The sequence below is a fragment of the Nerophis lumbriciformis genome, linkage group LG13, assembly GCF_033978685.3.
Source record: "Nerophis lumbriciformis linkage group LG13, RoL_Nlum_v2.1, whole genome shotgun sequence".
Lineage (NCBI taxonomy): Eukaryota > Metazoa > Chordata > Actinopteri > Syngnathiformes > Syngnathidae > Nerophis > Nerophis lumbriciformis.
The window spans coordinates 27,015,421-27,041,937 of record NC_084560.2 but is presented as its reverse complement, the minus strand read 5'-3'; the positions used below and the strand labels follow the sequence as shown (position 1 = coordinate 27,041,937).

The 26,517-nt window shown below is 43.4% G+C and overlaps 2 protein-coding genes and 1 long non-coding RNA gene across 3 annotated transcripts in view; 2 read left to right on the top strand and 1 right to left on the bottom strand.

Moving 5' to 3' along the window:
- The window catches only part of LOC133613683 (immunoglobulin superfamily member 3-like), a 52,640-nt gene that overhangs the window by 20,874 nt on the left and 5,249 nt on the right, over nt 1–26,517 (bottom strand). The window contains exons 2-9 of the mRNA XM_061971395.2: nt 26,150–26,515; nt 25,657–26,073; nt 23,253–23,657; nt 16,353–16,757; nt 11,319–11,711; nt 10,841–11,254; nt 10,361–10,759; nt 7,493–7,630 (exon numbers count right to left, since the gene is read on the bottom strand). Coding sequence (XP_061827379.2) covers nt 7,493–7,630; nt 10,361–10,759; nt 10,841–11,254; nt 11,319–11,711; nt 16,353–16,757; nt 23,253–23,657; nt 25,657–26,073; nt 26,150–26,515 — 2,937 coding nt within the window. The remainder of the gene's footprint in view (nt 1–7,492; nt 7,631–10,360; nt 10,760–10,840; nt 11,255–11,318; nt 11,712–16,352; nt 16,758–23,252; nt 23,658–25,656; nt 26,074–26,149; nt 26,516–26,517) is intronic.
- Nucleotides 10,731–17,343, top strand: LOC133613686 (uncharacterized). The gene is made up of 4 exons (XR_009816481.2): nt 10,731–10,940; nt 11,009–11,133; nt 11,216–11,596; nt 16,552–17,343. It is a non-coding gene; the product is annotated as an uncharacterized lncRNA (long non-coding RNA).
- klhl6 (kelch-like family member 6) overlaps nt 25,551–26,517 on the top strand; it is a 25,500-nt gene continuing 24,533 nt past the window's right edge. The window contains exons 1-2 of the mRNA XM_061971188.2: nt 25,551–25,801; nt 25,898–26,000. The gene's annotated coding sequence lies outside the window, so the exon portion shown is untranslated. The remainder of the gene's footprint in view (nt 25,802–25,897; nt 26,001–26,517) is intronic.

The following is a 26,517-nucleotide window of genomic DNA, read 5'->3' as shown; positions in this document are numbered from 1 at the left end:
TAAATAATGAAGATTAAAAACCAATTACCAACAAAAAACAAAAACAAAAATAACTAAAAGCAGTCCTTTTCTCACAATGTGTCGACTTTGTTCTTATAAAATTGGAAACAATTTCTCATATTCTTTCTGTTTCTGTAATATCACAATATTTTTTCGTAAAATTATTACTTACATGTAAAATTATTAGTTTTTTAATGTAAAATGATTACTTTTTAATGCAAAATGGTAATATTTGTCATATAGAATTCTGACTTGTATCACAATATTGCCAATGCTTTTGTTGTTCTTGTAAAACAAGTGACATTGTTGGAGTAAAATTATGACTTTTGTCACAATTTTGCCAAGTAAAAATCCAGATTATTATTATAATATTGCTGGTAAATTTGTCTGGTAAAATGACGACTCTTTTCATAATATTGCCAAAATTTTAAGCTTTTCTTGTACAATTGCGACTGTTATTGAGTAAAATTCCAACTTTTATCATAAAATTGCACAAATGTTCAGTTTTTCTTGTAAAATTTGGACTTGCTTTGAGTAAAATTACCACTTTTATTATAATACTGCCAAAATTCCAAGTTTTTCTTGTGGAATTGTGACCTTTTTCTTGTGAAATTCCAACTCATTTTTCACAACAAGGTTTTTTATATTTGCACAGTATGTATATATTATTAATGTTGTAAATACAAATCTTTATATATCTATAAAAGGTGGTCCTGAAGGGGTAGGCATTTTTCAGAGGTCTCAAGAAGGTAACAAATACAAGTGTGTGTGTGTGTGTGTGTGTGTGTGTGTGCGTGTGTGTGTGTGTGTGTGTGTGTGTGTGTGTGTGTGTGTGTGTGTGTGTGTGTGTGTGTGTGTGTGTGTGTGTGAACACACTCGTACCAGAACAGGGCTGTTCTCTGTAAGGGAGTAATTTCACGCCTTGGTCCCCCCCTTCAACGTAGAAGAAGTAAACATCTTCTATTCCTGTCCCACAACAGATGGAGCATTCATATTTAATAAGGCTGATGCAGGGCAAAAAAAGAGACATTTATGTTTTTACTTTGACTCGTTCAATTGCATTAAATGGGAACATCTGCCACTGTAGGAGTGAATGATCATGCGAGTGTGTGAGGCAAGTGTGTGTTTCACTTAAAAGAGCAACTTTTTGCTTTCTTGACATGGCTGGCTAGAGGGCGCTAGAGTGAAAAAAAAAAATTGAAAAAAAAAAAAAGAAAAAAAAAGATAAACCACTAATGGTAACATAAGTTCGCCAGTTTGATTTTGTGGTTTTAACATTTTGACTTTAAACTATGCGGAATATGTTTTGGGCCCATTTGTTTAAAAAAATAAGAATAAACATTGCGCTTGATTTTTGTTGTATTTCTTTATCATACACTCATCATGTACACGTGTTTTGTATTTGGCACATTTGATTTTAACTACATATAATTTTTTGGCACATCTTCTTTGACACATTTTGATTTTTGTTTTTGAACAAAATGTTCCATTTGTCTGAAATTTTTTTTTTTTTGCATTTGTTAGCAAATCATTTTATTGGGAACTTTTGTTTCTATTTGGCATGTTTTATTTGCAGCAGTGTTTCCTAAGCTCGGGGCGTTGACACACAACCATGACGCAGGACACAAAAATAGGCCCAAGAGCGCCTCGCCAAAAAAATATATCTGTTTTTCAGTCAGATGTAATACACATTTTCACCACTTGTAGCAGTAATCACAATTTCAAACAGAAAATGTCTGGAGCTAAAGTCATAGAGAAGTTTCTTAAGTGCAAAAAATATGACTAATATGCTAAATCTGTATTTTCATTTGCACTTAAATTTTACAGTTAAGAAACATATGATTATTTATTATACATTTAGTTATAATCCATTTGTTTTAGCAGTGTGTAGTTGTTTGTACTTTTATGTTTCATCAGTTTTCATGAGTCACTTCCTTTGCAGTTTATTTGATTTGTACTTATTTTTGCAATCAGCCTGACCTAAGCCTTGATAAGAATCTTTGTGGTTAACACAATGTTTCATGTCAAGGTCTACCCAGTTAAACTGTTTTAGATAACTATTAAATACAATTAAAATAACAAGTAAGATTAATAATTCAGCGTGGATATTTAAGTGGGCCCTTGGCCCTTCTGTAGTGGAAAAGTTGTTACCCGAGGTCAAAAATGTTAATGTTAAGAACCCCTGATATACAGTATATACCAGGGGTCGCATTGGGTTAAAACAATTTGGCTGGGGGCCGGGCTGTAATATATATATATATATATATATATATATATACATATATATGATTTGACATGATTTGCCTGAGCGGCTAGGAGACACCGAGATTAACAAGCGGTAGAAAATGGATTAGAAAGGACAGATTTAAAAAATAATAATAAAAAAATAGAAATAAATAAAAAATTATGTTATTTATTTTTTGTTTATTATATACAGTGGGCCTTAGTTTGGGGACATCTGGTATATACAAATAGTTGACACAAATTAAGTATTTAATTAATTTGAACCTATTTTAGTACTTTTGCTATTTGGCACTTCCTTTTCCATGTTTTCTACATTACACATTTGAATTATATACAATTTTTGGCACATTTTTCTTTCTTTTTCTTTTTTGACAACTTAGTCTAATTAGCACTATTATTTATTTATTTATTAGCACATATTTAATTATTTCCTTTTTTTGGGTTTCTTTTCAGTACATTTATTTAATTTTATCACATTTCGGCACATTTCTTAAATTAAAAGAAATATATATATTCTTTTGATCACATTTATGAGTTTGTTTTTTCTATATTAAGGCTTTATAATACTTTTTATTGTTTCAAGTCTTATGACGATTGAGCATGCTACAAAGTTTTCAATGTCCTAAAAAGGATTAAAAATACTTTAAAAAATGATGCGAGCAAATGACAAATGTTTGCATCTTGCTTTTCAAAAATGACTTTCTGAGTCACGCGACAAATTGACATTGTCGTATAAAGTGGGTTTATTTTGTTCACTCAAGTGGACACCCACACTCTTCACCAGTGTTTGGAAAATTATTTCTAAAAAGTAATTAAAGTTACTAGTTACTTTGCCAAATATATGCTCTTCAAACAGTCTGTGTTAAAAAACAAATGACATGTTTCCTCTTCCGAAGTGTGAGTTGAACCTCAAAGAGGTCATGTGACCTGTGTTGGCACGCTGTCTGCACAAACATGAGTCACGCAACACCTCGACTGGCAGACTGCACTCGTCTCGCACTCGCACATTTCCTGCCTCGCTTGGCGCTTCTTCGTGCAGAGCAGTATTGCTTCTTGGACCGCATCCGCTCCTTCAAACATAACATATCTTTGACAAATCCCGCAGGTGTGAAAGACTCTGACGATTGACAACACATTGATTTATAAAAATGGAGAATATACCAATGCTAAACTTTGAACCCCCAAACACATAATTCGCTGTGAAAATGTATATTTTACAGTAACAAAACGCCACATTTTGCTAGGAAAATTTAAATGAAAACCTCAAATTAGTTCTAAAACTTGGTCAATTATGTCACGCTCCATAGGCCTGGTTTTTATTTCTCAAATTAGTGATTGAACTGTGTAAAAAAAAAAAAAAAAGATCACTCCCTATCTGTTCATATTTTTTTTTTATTTTTTATATTTATTTATTTTAATTTTTAATTCTGTTTTTGTTCATATCCTTTATATATATCCTTTATATCCTGTCACCACCTCCAAAGTTATGATACTCCCGTACACCAAAGTAATGTCCGATCTCGTGTTGTCCCGATACAAATATTTTGGTACCGGTACCAAAATTATTTCGATACTTTTCGGTACTTTTCTAAATAAAGGGGACTACAAAAAATTGCATTATTGGCTTTATCTTAACAAAAAAATCTTAGGGTACATTAAACATATGTTTCTTATTGCAAGTTTGTCCTTCAATAAAATAGTGAACATACAAGACAACTTGTCTTTTAGTAGTAGTAAGTAAGCAAACAAAGGCTCCTAATTAGTCTGCTGACATATGCAGTAACATATTGTGTCATTTTCCACAAATGGCCCCTGGGCCACATTTATGTAACACGTCCCTTTCCCACTAGACAACTAACATAATTGGGGGCTTGTCCGGGAACCTCTGATTCTTTTCAGACTAGTGTTGTCCCGATACCAACATTTTGGTAACGGTACCAAAATTATTTCGATACTTTTCAATTCTTTTTTAAATAAAGGGGACCACAAAAAAATTGCATTATTGGCTTTATTAAAGTTGATTTGATTTGATTTGATTTATTTTAACAAAAAATCTTAGGGCACATTAAACATATGTTTCTTATTGCAAGTTTGTCCTTAAATAAAATAGTGAATATACAAGACAACTTGTCTTCTATTAGTAAGTAAGCAAATGTGCACATTGTGTCATTTTCCATTCTATTATTTTGTCAAAATTATTCAGGACAAGTGGTAGAAAATGAATTATTAATCTACTTGTTCATTTACTGTTAATATCTGCTTACTTTCTATTTTAACATGTTCTATCTACACTTCTGTTAAAATGTAATAATCACTTATTCTTCTGTTGTTTACATGCTTTACAAAATTGGGTATCAATCCGATACCCAGTCGTTACAGGTTCATACATTGGTCATTGGGGGGTGGCGGACCGGTACTTTTCAGAGACGGTATATTATCGCAGTACTATACTAATACCGGTATACCGTACATCGAAGTAATGTCCGATCATTACCTTATAAAATTTGAAGTTCTGACTCACTGTTAACTAGCTACTAATAACCAATGCTTTAGCTTCCGCAACATTAATGCTGTCACAACTACGACTCTTGCTGGCCTACTGCCTTCGGTAATGGCACCATTCCCAAATTATGTGGACTCTATCGATAACCTCACTAACAACTTTAACGATGCCCTGCAGTTGTATAGTATAGCACCCCTAAAGCTAAAAAAGGAACCCTAAAATGCGTACCCCCTGATTCACAGAAGAAAACAGAGCTCTTAAACTATCACGTAGAAAGCTGAAACGCAAATGGCGTGCGACTAAACTAGAGGTTTTCCATCAAGCATGGAGTGATAGTTTAATAACTTATAAACACACGCTTATCTTAGCTAAAACTAATCATTACTCCAATCTTATCTGCCTCAATAAAAACAATCCTAAATATTTTTTCAGTACAGTAGCATCGCAAACCCAACAAGGGACTCCTCCCAGTAGCTCCACCCACTCGGCAGATGACGTTATGAAATTCTTTAATAAGAAAATTGAACTCATTAGAAAGGAGATTAAAGATAACCTGTCGCAACTTCAACTGGGTTCTATTAACGCAGATACGAATGTATACATGACGGATATTGCCCTCCAAAATAATTTCTCTCTTTTTGATGAAATAACATTAGAGGAACTCCTGCGACTCGTAAATGGGACAAAACAAACATGTTTGTTTGACCCACTTCCTAGGAAACTTATCAAGGAACTGTTTGCAATATTAGGACAATCAGTGCTAAATATTATAAACGTATCACTTTCCTCTGGCACTGTTCCCCTAGCATTCAAAAAAGGGATTATTCATCCTCTACTTAAAAGACCTAACCTCGATCCTGATCTCAAGGTAAACTACCAGCCGGTGTCTCACCTTCCCTTTACCTCAAAAATCCTCGAAAAAACTGTTTCACAGCCGCTAAATGAACACTTAGCGTCTTTGTGATCCCTTTCAGTACGGTTTCAGGGCAAATCACTCTACTGAGACTGCCCTCCCAAAAATGACTAATTAACTATTGTTAACTATGGATGCTTATGTGTCATCCGTGTTGCTGCTACTTGATCTTCGATGTCGTCGATCATAACATTTTATTAGAATGTATCAAAACACATATTGGTATGTCAGACATAGCCTCTTGGTTTAACTCCTATCTTAATGACAGGATACAGTGCGTCTCCCATAACAATGTGACCTCGGAGTATCTTAAGGTAATGTGCGGAGTTCCACAGGGTTCGGTTCTTGGCCCTGCACACTTCAGTATCTACATGCTGCCGCTAGGTGACCTCATACGCAAATACGATGTTAGCTTTCACTGTTATGCTGATGATACCAAACTCTACATGCCCCTAAAGCTGACCAACACAACAGATTGTAGTCAGCTGGAGGCGTGTCTAAATTGAACAATGGATGTCCTTTTTGCATCTTTACGCTAAGAAAACGGAAATGCTGATTATCGGTCCTGCTGGACACCGGCACCTATTTAATAAAACACCGTAACATTTGACAACCAAACAATTACACGAAGCGACGTGGTAAAGAATCTGGGTATTATCTTCGACCCAACTCTCTCATTTGAGTCACACATTAAAAGTGTTACTAAAACAGCCTTCTTTCATCGCTGTAATATCGCAAAAATTTGGTACAAAATGCGGCTGCTAGACTTTCGACAAGAACAAGAAAGTTTGATCTTATTACGCCTATACTGTATATATCTTTATATACCTATATATATATATATATACTGTACCTATACTGGCTCACCTGCGACTTTAAGGTTTTACTACTTACGTATAAAATACTAAAGGGTCTAGCACCATCCTATCTTGCTGATTGTATAGTACCATATGTCCCGGCCAGAAATCTGTGTTCTAAGAACTCCGGCTTATTTGTGATTCCCAGAGCCCAAAAGTCTGCGGGCTTTAGAGCGTTTTCTATTCGAGCTCCAGTACTCTGGAATGCCCTCCTGGTAACAGTTAGAGATGCTGACTCAGTAGAAGCTTTTAAGTCCCATCTTAAAACTCATTTGTATACTCTAGCCTTTAAATAGACCCCTTTTTAGACCAGTTGATCTGCCATCTCTCTTTTCTGACCTGTGCCCCTCTCCTGCGTGTAGAGTTTATCAGGTGACCACAGATGAAGCGCTGGCTGTTCCAAATTGGGACCGGAGTTGGACCACTCTCCTACTGACTTGTCTACTTGCAAGATGATCCCCTGCTGGCCCCACTATATACTGGATCTGAGCTGAGGATGTCATTGTGGCTTGTGCAGCCCTTTGAGACATTTGTGATTAAGAGCTATACAAGTCAACTTTGATTGATTGATTTATTGATGTATGCAAACACAATGTAATGGAGGAGAATGTCTGATGCTGGACGTCAATAAAAACTAAATTAAGGTGACAAGCAGATATTTAAGTATTTATTTTTACAAAAAAAATAATTGTATTTCAGTATATATATATATGAGATATGCAACTTAATGAAGTAGATTTATTGTTTTATGCCAAAATAGCACAAATAATACAACGAAAGCGGAATTTAACTGCAGGTTATGCTTTAAAGGACATTTGCGTTAGCATTATGACATCAAAACAACGGATTAGTACAAAACCTTGTATCAGGTTAAGTTTGGTGCAGATCTGGATAAATGTGCAGGCATTTTTCAATCAAATTATAATTGGTCAGTCCTTTGCTTCAAGTGATGTTGCTCCTTCCACAGAGACTGACCTGACTTCTTGCTTGAGTGCTTGGCTCGCTTCAGCTTGAGCACCAACACAAATATGACCAGCAAGGAGATCAGCACAATGGCCACAAAAACACCGATCAACATGCCGGAATAACATCCAGAGAGAGCGTCATTCTGGCCTGCAATGAGAGCAAAGGACAGTCAGTGCAAGAAACATGCAACATTCCATACATGCACTGCATCAAGAAGCTGATTAATTAGATACACACTCTATACACTATTGTGATAAATAACTATTCAAGTCTCCTCTAGTTTAGTCTGAAAAAGCAAATAACTGCCAGGGTTTCTATTATAATTAGCGCCGGGCCAATAAATGATTGGCATTAACAGCTGTGGCTGTAGGTAACCTACTTTTATACTTCCACACGATGCCAGTAGCTGCATTTGAAGCGTTCAGCTTTTGTCTACCTTGGCATGCACTCTAAAATGTTAGCTGCACTATCTTTATAACGCTGATTGATGCTGACTTGGCGTCTTTCTGCTAAATTACAACGTTGGTTCTGTTGATGCTTTTTTTGTGCAATCCACTTGTTAATACATAATCAAACATCTTCCTTTACCCTTTCTCATGCACTCCACATTATCACCTGCTTTCAACTTCTTCATGTTTTAGGTAAAAATAATAAACTATATAAACTATAAATCAATAATTTATGGTACATTTTTGCAAATCGCATATACAAAACATTCAGTAGTTTTAGTGCATGTATTATTAATCAAATTAATTACATTCCTTAATAATATACAGTAACATAACATGTTTGAATTACATTTTTATGTATTTACTTATTGTTTGTTTAATGTTTACATCACAATTACATTGGACAGACCAGATGCATTGTTTAAGTGTTTGAACATTTGCACTAATTTGCAACATTTGTCCACAATAGGCTTTTAAGATGATGAAAATGTCAAAAGTAATACAAATAAAAAAAGGTAAAGAAACAAAGAAAAGCAAATGTATATTATAGCATGTATAGTAAATAAAAATCCATAAAAATTGTTAGGGCTGGGTAACGTACACATTTGAACCGATACGGCACCAATTCTCTGTACTTTTGTTTGTGTTAATAAACTGCTTAATAATGCAATCTCATTTTAGTGTAATATTTAAGCTGATTATAAGAATTGTTCTGTCGCGTTGTTATATATTGTTTTCTTAATACATTTCTGAGTTTCATATGCAAGAATTATATATTAGACTTTGTATGCAGTTGCAATTCCAAGACGTTGGATGGCAGTGGTGTAAAAACGACGGTGTTTTGCCCTGCTACGAAGTAGTTTTTACCATTAAGCTGAATGTGCAAATATAGTTCTATGTTGAGCCCTACAAAATGTGGATACTCTAAGTATTGTACTTATTTTATTACACACAAGCTGTTTGATTGTAACGTCTCTCTTAGTTGTAGTTTTCATTACCGAATTTGGAGGTGTTTAAATCGCCATGTAAAATTGCTAATGCTAATCAATAGCATGTCTACAGCAAATCCAATTTAAAGTAACATCAAGCTGGCGTATTTAGCAGAGTGGAGCTTTACTGTACTTTTGAGTGCTTTTTTCTTGCTTTGTTGGTATTGAAAATTGTGACAGGCCAGGATCTTCAGCTCTCATTGAATCGGTTCGCAGCAGAGTGTGAAGCGACTGGGATGAGAATCAGCACCTCCAAGTCCGAGTCCATGGTTCTAGCCCGGAAAAGGGGGGAGTGTCATCTCCGGGTTGGGGAGAAATCTTTCCCCAAGTGGAGGAGTTTAAGTACCTTGGAGTCTTGTTCACGAGTGAGGGAAGAGTGGATTGCGAGATTGACAGGAGGATCGGTGCGAGATTGACAGGAGGATCGGTGCGGCGTCTGCAGTGATGCGGACCCTGCATCGGTCCGTCGTGGTGAAGCGAAACTCTAAATTTACTGGTCAAACTAAGTTCCCATCCTCACCTATGGTCCTGAGTTTTGGGTTATGACCGAAAGGACAAGATCACGGGTACAAGCGACCGAAATGAGTCCGTCGGGTGGCGAGGCTCTCCCTTACAGATAGGGTGAGAAGCACTGTCATCCGAGAGGAGCTCAGAGTAAAGCTCCTCCACATTGAGAGGAGCCAGATGAGATGGTTCAGGCATCTGGTCAGGATGGTGTACAGGGCACGTCCGACCGGCACGGGGAAGACCCAGAACACTTTGGGGAGACTGTGTCTCTCGGCTGGCCTGGGAACGCCTCGGGAGGAGCTGGATGAAGTGGCTGGGGAGAGGGAAGTCTGGGCTACCCGACCTCGGATTAGTGGAATGAATGATGAAAATTGTGACATTACTAAGAGACAGATTGGCTGAGCCCGGTCTGAGTGCTTGTTTGAGCCTGTGCTTAGTCTGCAACCGGATGTGACGTCACGAGCAACAAAGGTATCAAAACATGGCACCGTTTGATTTTACGTGAATCATTACCTAGTGGTAGCGACAACATTTTGGACAGTACCTATAAAAGTACTGAATTCGGTACCCATCCTCAGTTATTGTCATCACTGTTATCATTTTGTACTATTACTTTTGTATATTACCTTTAGTATTTCATTGTTGTTTTTCATATTTGTATCAATTTTATGTTAATATTACTTCTGATATTTATCTCTATCCACCATCATTACTATTTACATTCTTGACAGTAAACCCGACATTGATGGTGTACCTTGAAGTGGTTAAAAAAAGAGCTCTAATGTCTAAAAAGCATGTCTATAAAAGGTGGAATTATTTCATGATATAATCGTGCTATTTGATTAGCATCTTGACATATCACAACTGTGGATGGATTCCTGCCGTTTCGCCATAGCAAATGTGAACAAAAACAAAAGTCTCACACGACGTACCTTGTGAATAGACGGTGACAGTTGAATAGCCTGAATTTTCCACCCCCACCTTCCTCCAGCCGTGGGAGAGAGTAGGCAGCCACTCTTGGACCTCACAGGAATAAAGGCCACTCTCTGCAAGGGTCGGCTCTGACACGGTGAGCGCAAAATGGTTGGGCGAATCATGGCTGAATATTCGTCTGAGTCTCTCACCCCACCCTGCCCTATCGTGTAAGGTGGAGTTGCGATATGATGTAAACAGAGGATAGCATTGGCTGTGGCTCTCCTGCTGCCAAAACCAGGTGACCTGGAACTTGGACTCCTGGCTGGACCGGGTGGCGACATGACAGGGGATGGTAAAATTCTGCCCTGTGCTCACATTAAACTCCAACTCTTTCCGTATGAGGGACAAGTTGTTGTCTGCCAACAGAAAAGAAGAAGGATACAAGACTACAGCCTGTGACCCGGAACAGAATATAGTAGTACAAATGGTCAACACACCTGTAACATTTACAGACAACATAATTGGAACACCGTCGACTGAAGCCTTCTGCTGCCATTGACCGTGAAGTCCGAGCTGGTATTGCTCCACCCGACAATGGTAGGTGCCACTATCCCGCTCATGGACCCTTTGAATCTCGAGGCCAAAGCTGCTTGGCTTGTGTCTAGAGAGACGCAGCCTCCTCTGCAGGCCGTGAAGCCCCTTGTTGCTAGGGTACCGCAGTATGCCACTGCGATCAAGCTCCAGTAGCTGGTTGTTCACGGTCGGAGAACCATGCCCGGTGTAGAACCAAGTGAGTTTGTAGAAAAGAGGAGGACCAGAGGTTTCTGTAATCAAGTCACACTTGAGCTGCACTTCGTCTCCTTCCCTTGCAGAGAGCCATGTCTCCGTGGTATCCAAACGCAGATCATTGGCTGGAAGAAGAAGAAATCTTAGATGATTCAGAAGAAAATAGTGTGGTTGTATTCAAGATCTCACCAGGTTTAATGAGTGTCAGCTGTGTGCTTCCATAGACCGAGGTGAGGCGGTGCCATTTGCCACGAGAATTTTGCAGCCACTCCACGACCTCGCAGACGTAAGAACCTTGGTCTGAGGTCTCAGTATCTCGAACGGTCAACTCAAAACTAGGACCCTCAGTACGTCGGACGCTGATCCGCTGGCCGTGGACCACATTCACCGTGGGCCCAAACTTTACTGAGGAGTCTCGATCTGAGCTGGCAATGATGACATTTTGGGCCGGTTTCTGGAGAATCCAGGTGACGGCGTAGCGAGACAATCCAGGGCGAGATGACATAACAGAGCATTTTATGGTTATGTCACTGTTGATGTTTCTTATCAGGGCAGGAGTGCAGGTCAGGCTGAGGTCACTCTCTATGGGAGAGAAATACAGTTCAGAGGTTTTAGCCCAAATAAATGGAGTATGGAGTCTTATGGAGGCTGTTTTTGTCCATTTTGAAGGCTGACTACCCCCATTTGTAGAGAACAACTACATCAGGAGGTTGTCTACAGCCAACAGCCTTAAAGGACCCATCACGTCCAGATGACCAACATTTTACTAATAAGTTCTCTTCATGAATTTTTTCAACCTGAAAATTATCAATTCGTTTTTGAGTATTTGATAGAACTAATTTGATAGAACTCTTATTTTTTTGTGATAGAGTGATTGGAGCACAAACAAGGATGTGCTCCAATCACTCTATCACAAAAAAATAAGATTTGTAGAAAGTATTGGAAACTCAAGACAGCCATGACATTATGATCTTTACAAGTGTATGTAAACTTTTGATCGTGACTGTGTATATATAGTCAAGGTTTCTGTGGTTTATCCGTTATACAGTGCTCAATACCGGGGTAGAGCGGAATATTTCATAGAGAGGCTATTTCATCCCTTCAAGCCTGTTTCACAGGTTTCTCTGCTCTTCGGGGGAATCAGGCTTGTAAGGATAAAGTAGCCTTTGTGTTTCTTCCTGACCTAACGTATATTAATATATATATATATATATATATATATATATATATATATATATATATATATATATATATATATATATATATATTTAGTATATCTGTCCTGTACAGCCACTCAGGCAAATCATATTTTTGATGGAGATGCCCATATCTGCTGTACAAGCGGTAGAAAATGGAAGGATGCATGTATGTAGTTAATCATGCAGATACCTGTGGAGAGACTGGCACTGCATATAACGTGTGTGTGTGTGTGTGTGTGTGTGTGTGTGTGTGTGTGTGTGTGTGTGTGTGTGCGTGTGTGTGTGTGTGTGTGTAATGGGGGTAGGTTGATCCATCCTTCGGTGGTCTGTGCATGCAAATGTTCTGCATCTGACAAAAACACTTGCTTGTTTGATCAGAATAATTCAAAACCTTTTTGCGGCTTGCTGGAACCTGCAGGCTGCCGTCAGCTTTTGCAAAATGCAACCACAAGTTTCTCTGCATGTTCATCGCTTGTCGAGGATCAAACCCACGTCCCTCACTTTAGCGATAAACGTCACACCTACTGAGCTACGCATTCTAAACAGTCTTGACAGGCAAGCAAGCTCTATATATGTCATAAAGTTCACTAGTTTGTTAAAATTGTTAACAGTGGGTTTTACATTGAGCTACAACAGTCTGGTGAGGTATATTTGTCGTATATTATCAGTGTGTATATTATTATGCTTCAACACTGATAAAATGGTGAACTATACAGTATACACTTTTTTTTTTATTCAATATGATCAATCGAGTTTGTATTTTTCTCCTCTCTGAGCTGCCACCTTACAGTGGTAGAGGAGTTTGCGTGTCCCAATGATCCTCGGAGCTATGTTGTCCGGGGGATTTCATGCCCCCTGGTAGGGTCTCCCAAGACAAACAGGTCCTAGGTGAGGGATCAGACAAAGAGCAGCTCGAAAACTTCTATGGGAATGAAACAACAAAGACTCAGTTTTCCCTCTCTGGAGCCAGGCCCGGAGTTGGGGCACGATGGCGAGCGCCTGGTGGCCGAGCCTGTCCCCATGGGGCCCGGCCGGGCACAGCCCGAAGAGGCAACGTGGCTCACCCCTCCAATGGGCTCACCAATCATGGGAGGGGCCATAGAGGTCGGGCGCATTGTGAGCCGGGCGGCAGCCGAAGGCAGGGCACTTGGCGGTCTGATCCTTGGCTACATAAGCTAGCTCTTGGGACGTGGAACGTCACCTCGCTGGGGGGGAAGGAGCCTGAGCTAGTGCGCGAGGTAGAGAAGTTCCGGCTGGATATAGTCGGACTCACTTCGACGCACAGCAAGGGCTCTGGAACCAGTTCTCTCGAGAGGGGCTGGACTCTCTTTCACACTGGCGTTGCACGCAGTGAGAGTCGACGAGCTGGGTTAGCAATTCTTGTTGCCCCCCCGGCTCAAAGCCTGCACGTTGGAGTTCAACCCAGTGGACGAGAGGGTAGCCTCCCTCCGCCTTCGGGTTGGGGGACGGGTCCTGACTGTTTGTGCTTACGCATCAAACAGCAGTTCTGAGTACCCACCCTTTTTGGATACACTCGAGGGAGTACTGGAAAGTGCCCCCCCGGGTGTCTCTTGTCCTACTGGGGCACTTCAACGCTCATGTTGGCAACGACAGTGAAACCTGGAGAGATGTGATTGGGAAGGGGCAGCAGTGCACTGTCAACACCGTGTATGGTTTGGATGGTGTTCTGCTGACCTCGACTGCGGATGTTGTGGATCGGTTAAGGGAATACTTCGAAGACCTCCTCAATCCCACCAACACGTCTTCCTATGAGGAAGCAGTGCCTGGGGAATCTGTGGTGGGCTCTCCTATTTCTGGGGATGAGGTTGCTGAGGTAATTAAAAAGCTCCTTGGTGGCAAGGCCCCGGGGGTGGATGAGATCCGTCCGGAATTCCTTAAGGCTCTGGATGCTGTAGGGCTGTCTTGGTTGACAAGACTCTGCAGCATTACGTGGACATCGGGGGCGGTACCTCTGGATTGGCAGACCGGGGTAGTGGTTCCTCTCTGTAAGAAGGGGAACCGGAGGGGGTGTTCCAACTATCGTGGGATCACACTCCTTAGCCTTCCCGGTAAGGTTTATTCAGGTGTACTGGAGAGGAGGCTATGCCGGATAGTCGAACCTCGGATTCAGGAGGAACAGTGTGGTTTTCGTCCTGGTCGTGGAACTGTGGACCAGATCTATACTCTCGGCAGGGTCCTTGAGGGTGCATGGGAGTTTGCCCAACCAGTCTACATGTGCTTTGTGGACTTGGAGAAGGCAATCGACCGTGTCCCTCGGGAAGGTCTGTGGGGAGTGCTCAGAGAGTATGGGGTATCGGACTGTCTGATTGTGACGGTCCGCTCCCTGTACTATCAGTTTACTTGGCTTACGCGAATAAGCTAACCTTGCATGATGTTACTGTTGAAATTTGCTGAAATTGTTCAGCTCTCACTGGATCGGTTCGCAGCTGAGTGTGTAGCGACTGGGATGAGAATCAGCACCTCCAAGTCCGAGTCCATGGTTCTCGCCCGGAAAAGGGTGGAGTGCCATCTCCGGGTTGGGGAGGAGATCTTGCCCCAAGTGGAGGAGTTCAAGTACCTCGGAGTCTTGTTCACGAGTGAGGGAAGAGTGGATCGTGAGATCGACAGACGGATCGGTGCGGCGTCTTCAGTAATGCGGACGCTGTATCGATCCGTTGTGGTGAAGAAGGAGCTGAGCCGGAAGGCAAAGCTCTCAATTTACCGGTCGATCTACGTTCCCATCCTCACCTATGGTCATGAGCTTTGGGTTATGACCGAAAGGACAAGATCACGGGTACAAGCGGCCGAAATGACTTTCCTCCGCCGGGTGGCGGGGCTCTCCCTTAGAGATAGGGTGAGAAGCTCTGTCATCCGGGGGGAGCTCAAAGTAAAGCCGCTGCTCCTCCACATCAAGAGGAGCCAGATGAGGTGGTTCGGGCATCTGGTCAGGATGCCACCCGAGCGCCTCCCTAAGGAGGTGTTTAGGGCATGCCCGACCGGTAGGAGGCCACGAGGAAGACCCAGGACACGTTGGGAAGACTATGTCTCCCGGCTGGCCTGGGAACGCCTCGGGATCCCCCGGGAGGAGCTGGACGAAGTGGCTGGGGAGAGGGAAGTCTGGGCTTCCCTGCTTAGGCTGCTGCCCCCGCGACCCGACCTCGGATAAGCGGAAGAAGATGGATGGATGGATGGATGTTGTCCTACATTTTGCCTCAGTTACTTTGCAAAGCGATTACCGTATTTTTCGGACTATAAGTCGCAGTTTTTTTCATAGTTTGGCCGGGGGTGCGACTTATACTCAGGAGCGACTTATGTGTGAAATTATTAACACATTAGCGTAAAATATCAAATAATATTATTTAGCTCATTCACGTAAGAGACTAGACGTATAAGATTTCATGGGATTTAGCGATTAGGAGTGACAGATTGTTTGGTAAACGTATAGCATGTTCTATATGTTATAGTTATTTGAATGACTCTTACCATAATATGTTACTTTTACATACCAGGCACCTTCTCAGTTGGTTATTTATGTTTATAAAGAACATAATGTCATGGCTGTCTCGAGTTTCCAATCATTTTTACAACTCTTATTTTTTTGTGATAGAGTGATTGGAGCACATACTTGTTGGTCACAAAAAACCTTCATGACGGCGTGGCGCAGTGGAAGAGTGGCCGTGCGCAACCCAAGGGTCCCTGGTTCAATCCCCACCTAGTACCAACCTCGTCATGTCCGTTGTGTCCTGAGCAAGACACTTCACCCTTGCTCCTGATGGGTGCTGGTTAGCGCCTTGCATGGCAGCTCCCTCCATCAGTGTGTGAATGGGTAAATGTGGAAGTAGTGTCAAAGCGCTTTGAGTACCTTGAAGGTAGAAAAGCGCTATACAAGTACAACCCATTTATTTATCATTTATGAAATTTGGTTCTTTTATGAATTTATTATGGGTCTACTGAAAATGGGACCAAATCTGCTGGGTCAAAAGTATACATACAGCAACATGCATTTTGTTAATAATAAGCTGACCTGTAGCAGAGATGCTAGCTTGCAGAGAGATGGAGTCTTGGGCAGCTCCTTGCACAAAGGCGCCACGTTGTCCTCTTTCTTGGGGCCACACTCTGCACATGTACTCTCCCTGGTCGTCAGTGCTAACAGGCTGCAATACGAGACGGTAATCTCCGTCCCTAGTCTTGCTGGCTCTGAGCTCTCCTTGTTTCTCTCGCAGACTGTACTCAGGTGTCACAGACAGGACCCCCGTGGGACCGATTCGAGCCATCTCCACACCTGCGCGGTGCCAAGCTACAGAGAAAAACTTTTCCTCCAGGTTCTGCGTGTCAACACTGCAGGTTAGGAGGAGCTCCTGCCCCTCCTGCAGAGATAACTGCTGTGCAGATAATCTCACCACCACAGAGGGCTTGTCTGGGACCAACTCTGCTCAGCCACAGACACACAAAAAGACAAAGAACAAAGCACAAATGCTGTCAAAAAGGTTCCATGACCAAGAAGTGCCAAAATGGTAGATGGCATATCATGACTCTACTCACTATGGACATGGGTACTACTACTTACTGTGCAAGTGGAACTTAATGGTATGCCTCAGGGTTCAGTCGTAGAACCATTCCTACTTATCAATATGTCAACGTTTGAAACGCCAAATCAACATTTTTTTGATTGTTAAGAATCTTAAGTTGAATTGATTGTTGATTACCGTATTTTTCGGAGTATAAGTTGCACCGGAGTATAAGTCGCACCGGCCGAAAATGCATAATAAAGAAGGGAAAAAACATATATAAGTCGCACTAGAGTATAAGACGCATTTTTGGGGGAAATGTATTTGATAAAAGCCAACACCAAGAATAGACATTTGAAAGGCAATTTAAAATAAATAAAGAATAGTGAACTACAGGCTAAATAAGTGTACATTATATGAAGCATAAATAACCAACTGATAACGTGCCTGGTATGTTAACGTAACATATTATGGTAAGAGTCATTCAAATAACTATAACATATAGAACATGCTATACGTTTACCAAACAATCTGTCACTCCTCATCGCCGGCAGTAAATCGGACATGTTTCCAGTGAGGGTTGGACTCCGCCAAGGCTGCCCTTTGTCACCGGTTCTGTTCATAACTTTTATGGACATAATTTCCAGGCGCAGTCAAGGCGTAGAGGGGATCCGGTTTGGTGGCTGCAGGATGAGGTCTCTGCTTTTTGCAGATGATGTGGTCCTGATGGCTTCATCTGGCCAGGATCTTCAGCTCTCACTGGATCGGTTCGCAGCCGAGTGTGAAGCGACTGGGATGAGAATCAGCACCTCCAGTTCCGAGTCCATGGTTCTTGCCCGGAAAAGGGTGGAGTGTCATCTCCGGGTTGGGGAGGAGACCCTGCCCCAAGTGGAGGAGTTCAAGTACCTAGGAGTCTTGTTCACGAGTGAGGGAAGAGTGGATCGTGAGATCAACAGGTGGATCGGTGCGGCGTCTTCAGTAATGCGGACGCTGTATCGATCTGTTGTGGTGAAGAAGGAGCTGAGCCGGAAAGTAAAGCTCTCAATTTACCGGTCGATCTACGTTCCCATCCTCACCTATGGCATACTTGCCAACCTTGAAACCTCCGATTTCGGGAGGTGGGGGGAGGGGGTGGGCGTGGTCGGGGTGGGACGGGGGCGTGGTTGGGGGCGTGGCCAAAAGGGGAGGAGTATATTTACAGCTAGAATTCACCAAGTCAAGTATTTCATATATATATATATATATATATATATATATATATATATATATATATATATATGTATATATGAACAGAATCGGTGACAAAGGGCAGCCTTGGCGGAGTCCAACCCTCACCGGAAACGTGTCCGACTTACTGCCGGCAATGCGAACCAAGCTCTGACACTGATCATACAGGGAGCGGACCGCCACAATCAGACAGTCCGAAACCCCATACTCTCTGAGCACTCCCCACAGGACTTCCCGAGGGACACGGTCGAATGCCTTCTCCAAGTCCACAAAGCACATGTAGACTGGTTGGGCAAACTCCCATGCACCCTCAAGGACCCTGCCGAGAGTATAGAGCTGGTCCACAGTTCCACGACCAGGACGAAAACCACACTGTTCCTCCTGAATCCGAGGTTCGACTATCCGGCGTAGCCTCCTCTCCAGTACACCTGAATAGACCTTACCGGGAAGGCTGAGGAGTGTGATCCCACGATAGTTAGAACACACCCTCCGGTTCCCCTTTTTAAAGAGAGGAACCACCACCCCGGTCTGCCAATCCAGAGGTACTGCCCCCGATGTCCACGCGATGCTGCAGAGTCTTGTCAACCAAGACAGCCCTACAGCATCCAGAGCCTTAAGGAACTCCGGGCGGATCTCATCCACCCCCGGGGCCTTGCCACCGAGGAGCTTTTTAACTACCTCAGCAACCTCAGCCCCAGAAATAGGAGAGCCCACCACAGATTCCCCAGGCACTGCTTCCTCATAGGAAGACGTGTTGGTGGGATTAAGGAGGTCTTCGAAGTATTCCCTCCACCGATCCACAACTTCCGCAGTCGAGGTCAGCAGAACACCATCCGCACCATACACGGTGTTGGTAGTGCACTGCTTCCCCTTCCTGAGGCGGCGGATGGTGGTCCAGAATCGCTTCGAAGCCGTCCGGAAGTCGTTTTCCATGGCTTCCCCGAACTCCTCCCATGTCCGAGTTTTTGCCTCCGCGACCGCTGAAGCCGCACATCGCTTGGCCTGTCGGTACCTGTCCGCTGCCTCAGGAGTCCCATGAGCCAAAAGAACCCGATAGGACTCCTTCTTCAGTTTGACGGCATCCCTCACCGCCGGTGTCCACCAACGGGTTCTAGGATTACCGCCACGACAAGCACCAACTACCTTGCGGCCACAGCTCCAATCAGCCGCCTCGACAATAGAGGTGCGGAACATGGTCCACTCGGACTCAATGTCCAGCACCTCCCTCGTGACATGTTCAAAGTTCTTCCGGAGGTGGGAATTGAAACTCTCTCTGACAGGAGACTCTGCCAGACGTTCCCAGCAAACCCTCACAATGCGTTTGGGCCTGCCAGGTCTGTCCGGCATCCTCCCCCACCATCACAGCCAACTCACCACCAGGTGGTGATCGGTAGAAAGCTCCGCCCCTCTCTTCACCCGAGTGTCCAAAACATGAGGCCGCAAATCCGATGACACAACTACAAAGTCGATCATAGAACTGCGGCCTAGGGTGTCCTGGTGCCAAGTGCACATATGGACACCCTTATGCTTGAACATGGTGTTCGTTATGGACAATCCGTGACGGGCACAAACGTCCAATAACAAAACACCACTTGGGTTCAGATCCGGGCGGCCATTCTTCCCAATCACGCCTCTCCAGGTTTCACTGTCGTTGCCAATATGAGCGTTGAAGTCCCCCAGTAGAACGAGGGAATCACCCGGGGGAGCACTCTCAAGTACTCCCTCGAGTGAATCCAAAAAGGGTGGGTACTCAGAGCTGCTGTTTGGCGCGTAAGCGCAAACAACAGTCAGGACCCGTCCCCCCACCCGAAGGCGGAGGGAAGCTACCCTCTCGTCCACCGGGTTGAACTCCAACATGCAGGCTCTGAGCCGGGGGGCAACAAGAATTGCCACCCCAGCCCGTCGCCTCTCACTGCTGGCAACGCCAGAGTGGAAGAGAGTCCAGCCCCTCTCGAGAGAACTGGTTCCAGAGCCCTTGCTGTGCGTCGAGGTGAGTCCGACTAAATCCAACCGGAACTTCTCTACCTCGCGCACTAGCTCAGGCTCCTTCCCCCCCCAGTGAGGTGACGTTCCACGTCCCAAGAGCTAGCTTCTGTAGCCGAGGATCGGACCGCCAAGTGCCCTGCCTTCGGCTACCGCCCAGCTCACATTGCACCCGACCTCTATGGCCCCTGCTATGGGTGGTGAGCCCATTGGAGGGGGGACCCATGTTGCCTCTTCGGGCTGTGCCCGGCCGGGCCCCATGGGGACAGGCCCGGCCACCAGGCGCTCGCCATCGTGCCCCAACTCCGGGCCTGGCTCCGGAGGGGGGCCCCGGTGACCCGCGTCCGGGCGAGGGAAATCTGAGTCTCGGTTCTTGCATTTCCATAGAAGTCTTCGAGCTGCTCTTTGTCTGATCCCTCACCTAGGACCTGTTTGTCTTGGGAGACCCTACCAGGGGGCATGGAAGCCCCCGGACAACATAGCTCCTAGGATCATTGGGACACGCAAACTCCTCTACCACGTTAAGGTGGCAGCTCAGAGAGAAGAAAAATACAAACTCGATTGATCATATTGAAAAAAAAAAAAAGTGTATACTGTATAGTTCACCATTTTATCAGTGTTGAAGCATAATAATATACACACTAATAATATACGACAAATATACCTCACCAGACTGTTGTAGCTCAATGTAAAACCCACTGTTAACAATTACGATCTACGTTCCCATCCTCACCTATGGTCATGAGCTTTGGGTTATGACCGAAAGGACAAGATCACGGGTACAAGCGGCCGAAATGACTTTCCTCCGCCGGGTGGCGGGGCTCTCCCTTAGAGATAGGGTGAGAAGCTCTGTCATCCGGGGGGAGCTTAAAGTAAAGCCGCTGCTCCTCCACATCGAGAGGAGCCAGATGAGGTGGTTCGGGCATCTGGTCAGGATGCCACCCGAGCGCCTCCCTAAGGAGGTGTTTAGGGCATGTCCGACCGGTAGGAGGCCACAAGGAAGACCCAGGACACGTTGGGAAGACTATGTCTCCCGGCTGGCCTGGGAACGCCTCGGGATCCCCCGGGAGGAGCTGGACGAAGTGGCTGGGGAGAGGGAAGTCTGGGCTTCCCTGCTTAGGCTGCTGCCCCCGCGACCCGACCTCGGATAAGCGGAAAAAGATGGATGGATGGATGGATATGTATATATATATATATAAAATAAATACTTGAATTTCAGTGTTCATTTATTTACACATATACAGAAACACATAACACTCATCTACTCATTGTTGAGTTAAGGGTTGAATTGTCCATCCTTGTTCTATTCTCTGTCACTATTTTTCTAACCATGCTGAACGTCCTCTCTGACGATGCATTGCTGTGTGGCACGCACAAAAGTGCTTTCATCAAATGCACTAGATGGCAGTATTGTCCTGTTTAAGAGTGTCACAACATTGCTGTTTACGGCAGACGAACTGCTTTACGGTATACAAAAAAGTGACTGCTGTTGTTGTGTGTTGTTGCCACGCTGGGAGGACGTTAATGAAACTGCCTAACAATAAACCCACATAAGAAACCAAGAACTCGTCCTCCATCATTCTATAGTCATAACGTGATTGTGGAGGACCTGAGTCCGCCTGAATTTCGGGAGATTTTCGGGAGAAAATTTGTCCCGGGAGGTTTTCGGGAGAGGCGCTGAATTTCGGGAGTGTCCCGGAAAATCCGGGAGGGTTGGCAAGTATGGCCTATGGTCATGAGCTTTGGGTTATGACCGAAAGGACAAGATCACGGGTACAAGCAACCCAAATGAGTTTCCTCCGCCGGGTGGCGGGGCTCTCCCTTAGAGATAGGGTGAGAAGCTCTGCCATCCGGGGGGAGCTCAAAGTAAAACCTGCTGCTCCTCCACATCGAGAGGAGCCTGATGAGGTGGTTCGGGCATCTGGTCAGGATGCCACCCGAACGCCTCCCTAGGGAGGTGTTTAGGGCACGTCCAACCGGTAGGAGGCCACGGGGAAGACCCAGGACACGTTGGGAAGACTATGTCTCCTGGCTGGCCTGGGAACGCCGCGGGATCCCCCGGGAAGAGCTGGACGAAGTGGCTGGGGAGAGGAAAGTCTGGGCTTCCCTGCTTAGGCTGCTGCCCCCGCGACCCGACCTTGGATAAGCGGAAGAAGATGGATGGATGGATGGAGTTTGTATTTGTTACTAAATCACCTGCAGGACAGGAATGGAATAATTGTACGTGTCATTTAGGTTTTGCTGGATTTACAGTGGTTGTTATTGTGCCTCTTGTGAGAAATTGCCTTATAGTTTTGGGGTTACAGCGCCACCTGTTGTTTTGACATGTACTTGACATGCTGTGAATGGTTTAGAGCAGGGGTTCCTAACCTTTTAACCTCGGGGCCCACCTTTTCCACTACAGAGGAGCTTGGGGCCCACTCAAACATAACCAATGAATTAGTCATGTTACTCTTGATTTTAATTGTATTCAAAAATTATATTTAACCTGGTTACAGTTGAACAAAATAAACATTGTCAAATGATATGAAAGCATGTCTTAATCACAAAGATTATTACCAAAGTTTTTGTCAGGCTGATAACAAAAATAAAAACCCTGATATGTTTACATACAGTGCTTAAATAAATTCATTCCAACTAAATTAATAAGAAATAATAATGGCATATATGTTTCTCAAATATTCCGTCAATGAAAACACAGCTTCACCACTTTAGTCATAATTTTTGTGCTAAGAAACTTCTTTATGACTTTAGCTTCAGACTTCTTCTGTTTGTTTGAGATTATCATTACTGCTACTAGTAGTGGAAAAGTGTATTATAACTGGGTACCGCTGCGGACCACAGCTGCAAAACAGAAATGTTTGTGGTCCTCTAGGGGGCGCTCGTGGCCAAACAATGGGCCCCAGCTCTATGGTTAGAAAACACTGGTAAGAGACATTTCTATACACACATGTACAGTCATGGTCAAAAGTTTACATACACTTGTAAAGAACATAATGTCATGGCTGTCTTGAGATTCCAATCATTTTTACAACTCTTATTTGTTTGTGATAGAGTGATTGGAGCACATACTTGTTGGTCACAAAAAACCTTCATGAAATTTGGTTCTTTTATGAATTTATTATGGGTCTACTGAAAATGGGAGCAAATCTGCTGGGTCAAAAATATACATACAGCAACATGCATTTTGTTAATAATAAGCTGACCTGTAGCAGAGATGCTAGCTTGCAGAGAGATGGAGTCTTGGGCAGCTCCTTGCACAAAGGCGCCACGTTGTCCTCTTTCTTGGGGCCACACTCTGCACATGTACTCTCCCTGGTCGTCAGTGCTAACAGGCTGCAATACGAGACGGTAATCTCCGTCCCCAGTCTTGCTGGCTCTGAGCTCTCCTTGTTTCTCTCGCAGACTGTACTCAGATGTCACAGACAGGACCCCCGTGGGACCGATTCGAGCCATCTCCACACCTGCGCGGTGCCAAGCTACAGAGAAAAACTTTTCCTCCAGGTTCTGCGTGTCAACACTGCAGGTTAGGAGGAGCTCCTGCCCCTCCTGCAGAGATAACTGCTGTGCAGATAATCTCACCACCACAGAGGGCTTGTCTGGGACCAACTCTGCTCAGCCACAGACACACAAAAAGACAAAGAACAGAGCACAAATGCTGTCAAAAACGTTCCATGACCAAGAAGTGCCAAAATGGTAGATGGCATATCATGACTCTACTCACTATGGACATGTTTCCATTGGTGACTATTCTATTCACTAGAACCTGGTCTGTCCATCTATAGTTCCAAGCATGCACAGCCACATGGGTACTTCTACTTACTGTGCAAGTGGAACTTAATGGTATGCCTCAGGGTTCAGTCATAGAACCATTCCTACTTATCAATATGTCAACGTTTGAAACGCCAAATCACAATGTTTTTGATTGTTAAGAATCTTAAGTTGAATTGATTGTTGATTACCGTATTTTTCGGAGTATAAGTCGCACCGGTGTATCAGTCGCAACGGCCGAAAACGCATAATAAAGAAGGGAAAAAACATATATAAGTCTGACTGGAGTATAAGACGCATTTTTGGGGGAAATGTATTTGATAAAAGCCAACACCAAGAATAGACATTTGAAAGGCAATTTAAAATAAATAAAGAATAGTGAACTACAGGCTAAATAAGTGTACATTATATGAGGCATAAATAACCAACTGAGAACGTGCCTGGTATGTTAACGTAACATATTATGGTAAGAGTCATTCAAATAACTATAACATATAGAACATGCTATACATTTACCAAACAATCTGTCACTTCTAATCGCTAAATCCCATGAAATCTTATACGTCTAGTCTCTTACGTGAATGAGATAAATAATATTATTTGATATTTTACGCTAATGTGTTAATAATTTCACACATAAGTCGCTCCTGAGTATAAGTCGCAACCCCGGCCAAACTATGAAAAAAACTGCGACTTATAGTCCGAAAAATACGGTAATCGCTTTGCAAAGTAACTGAGGCAAAATGTAGGACAACAATTTCAGCAAATTTCAACAGTAACATCATGCAAGGTTAGCTTATTCGCGTAAGCCAAATAAAATGATCAAACTTATTGATGGTGAGCTGATAGTCAAATTCGACAATTCGATTCGGAGGAGTCTCAGTCGACTATCAACCTCACAGTTGGAGGAAGGCGAGTTAGTTACTAATGTCTTCTTCAAATATTAGTAAAAGACTCTTGTGTGCAGACAAATAGTTTTTAGAGAGTTAGAGGTCATTCGTAACTGCTTAAAAAACAACTGCACATGATAATAATTTACTGATAGTGTTGGGAGGATGTTTTCACATGGGGGGCGTGATCAATCAATCAATCAATCAAAGCCCTTAATCACAAATGTCTCAAAAGGCTGCACAAGCCCCAACCAATCAATCAATCAATCAAAGTTTACTTATATAGCCCTATAATAATAATAACTGGGATTTATATAGCGCTTTTCTAAGTACCCAAAGTCGCTTTACATGTAGAACCCATCAATCATTCACACCTGGTGGTGGTAAGCTACTTTCATAGCCACAGCTGCCCTGGGGCCCTATACTTTTCAGAGGTGGTATAGTACCGAATATGATTAATTAGTATCGCGGTACTATACTAATACCGGTATACCGTACAACCCTTGTCTGCACCATACTGAAGCAGAATGAGTCGCTACTACCAGCCAAGAATGTTATAATGATATGGACATTTATCCATGAAAATATAGAAAAGCTGCTGATGGTGTGCTTGATGGAGAAACAACTGTAAGAGATACCGTAGAAGTTTGCTCTCCAAGGAAAAAGCTGAACATTATTTTTACATAATTTCATAAAACTACTGTAGTTGTTAGTAGTACATTCTATTGTATTGTTTGTAGACCATATTTATTATCAAAAGGTTAGTTTTTCTTTAAAAAAGGCATTTATATTTTTATTGTGCTGGTTTTTTTTTGGGGGGGGGGGGTAAGCAATTAAATTGATTTCAATTCATGTCAATAGGAGACACGGATTGAGATACAAGTGTTTCAAGTTAAGAACACAGAACCAATCAAACTGGTAAGTTGAGTTCACGTGTAACTTTCCTGACCTCTTCCTTTGACATCCAGTGTTGTGTCCCCCGCAGTCTTCTGTGCGAGCGAGTACCAGGAGAGGTCAGGATCCTGGATCCACTCTTGGGCCTGGCAGTAGACCCGGCCACGGTCCGACACTTCCAGTTGTTCCATCCTCAGCCTGTAAGTGGCCTCTCCGACTTTATCCAACCTGATGAACCCGGCTTGGTAACGCCCTCGGAACTCTTGACCGGGCCTTAACGTGAAGTCTCTATCCAGGGACAAGATGAGCTGTGCGTTGTCCTGGTTCTCTCTGTGGACATACCAGGCTACGGACAGATGGGTATGCTGGATGGTGTCGCTGGAGGCTCGGCATGTCAGGGTGAGCGCTTCACCCTCGTTATGGCTCAGCCTGGTCGAGTCAGTTGATGAAACACTTAAGGAGTTGTCAATCACTGTGGAAACATGAGATCATTTAAAAAAGGTTTCGGAGAAAACCGTAAAATCCCAATGAGAACATCCGCAGGTTACCTTTCACAACGGTCGTTGCATCGTAGGTTCCTTTGTATACTGTATACGGGTTGACCACAAAACAGTTGTACTTCCCTTCGTCGTCTTTCCGAAGACTTTGTATCTCAAAGAGAACAGAGTTGGGTGTAACGTGCGACAAGGTGATGTCGTTACCTCTGTTTCGGTACACGGTGTAGCCAAATGTTGGGTCACTGGTACTGATGATGTTCAGCTCGTTGTCCGTGAATGGCTTGGTCACACGGAACTCAAAGTCCTTTTGAGAGCTGACATCGGTGAAGCCGCTCACGTTGCAAGAAATGGAGAGACGGGAGCCCGCCATTCGATAAAGAGGACCAGCCTGGACCTCAGTCAGGACCTGGGCTTCTCCT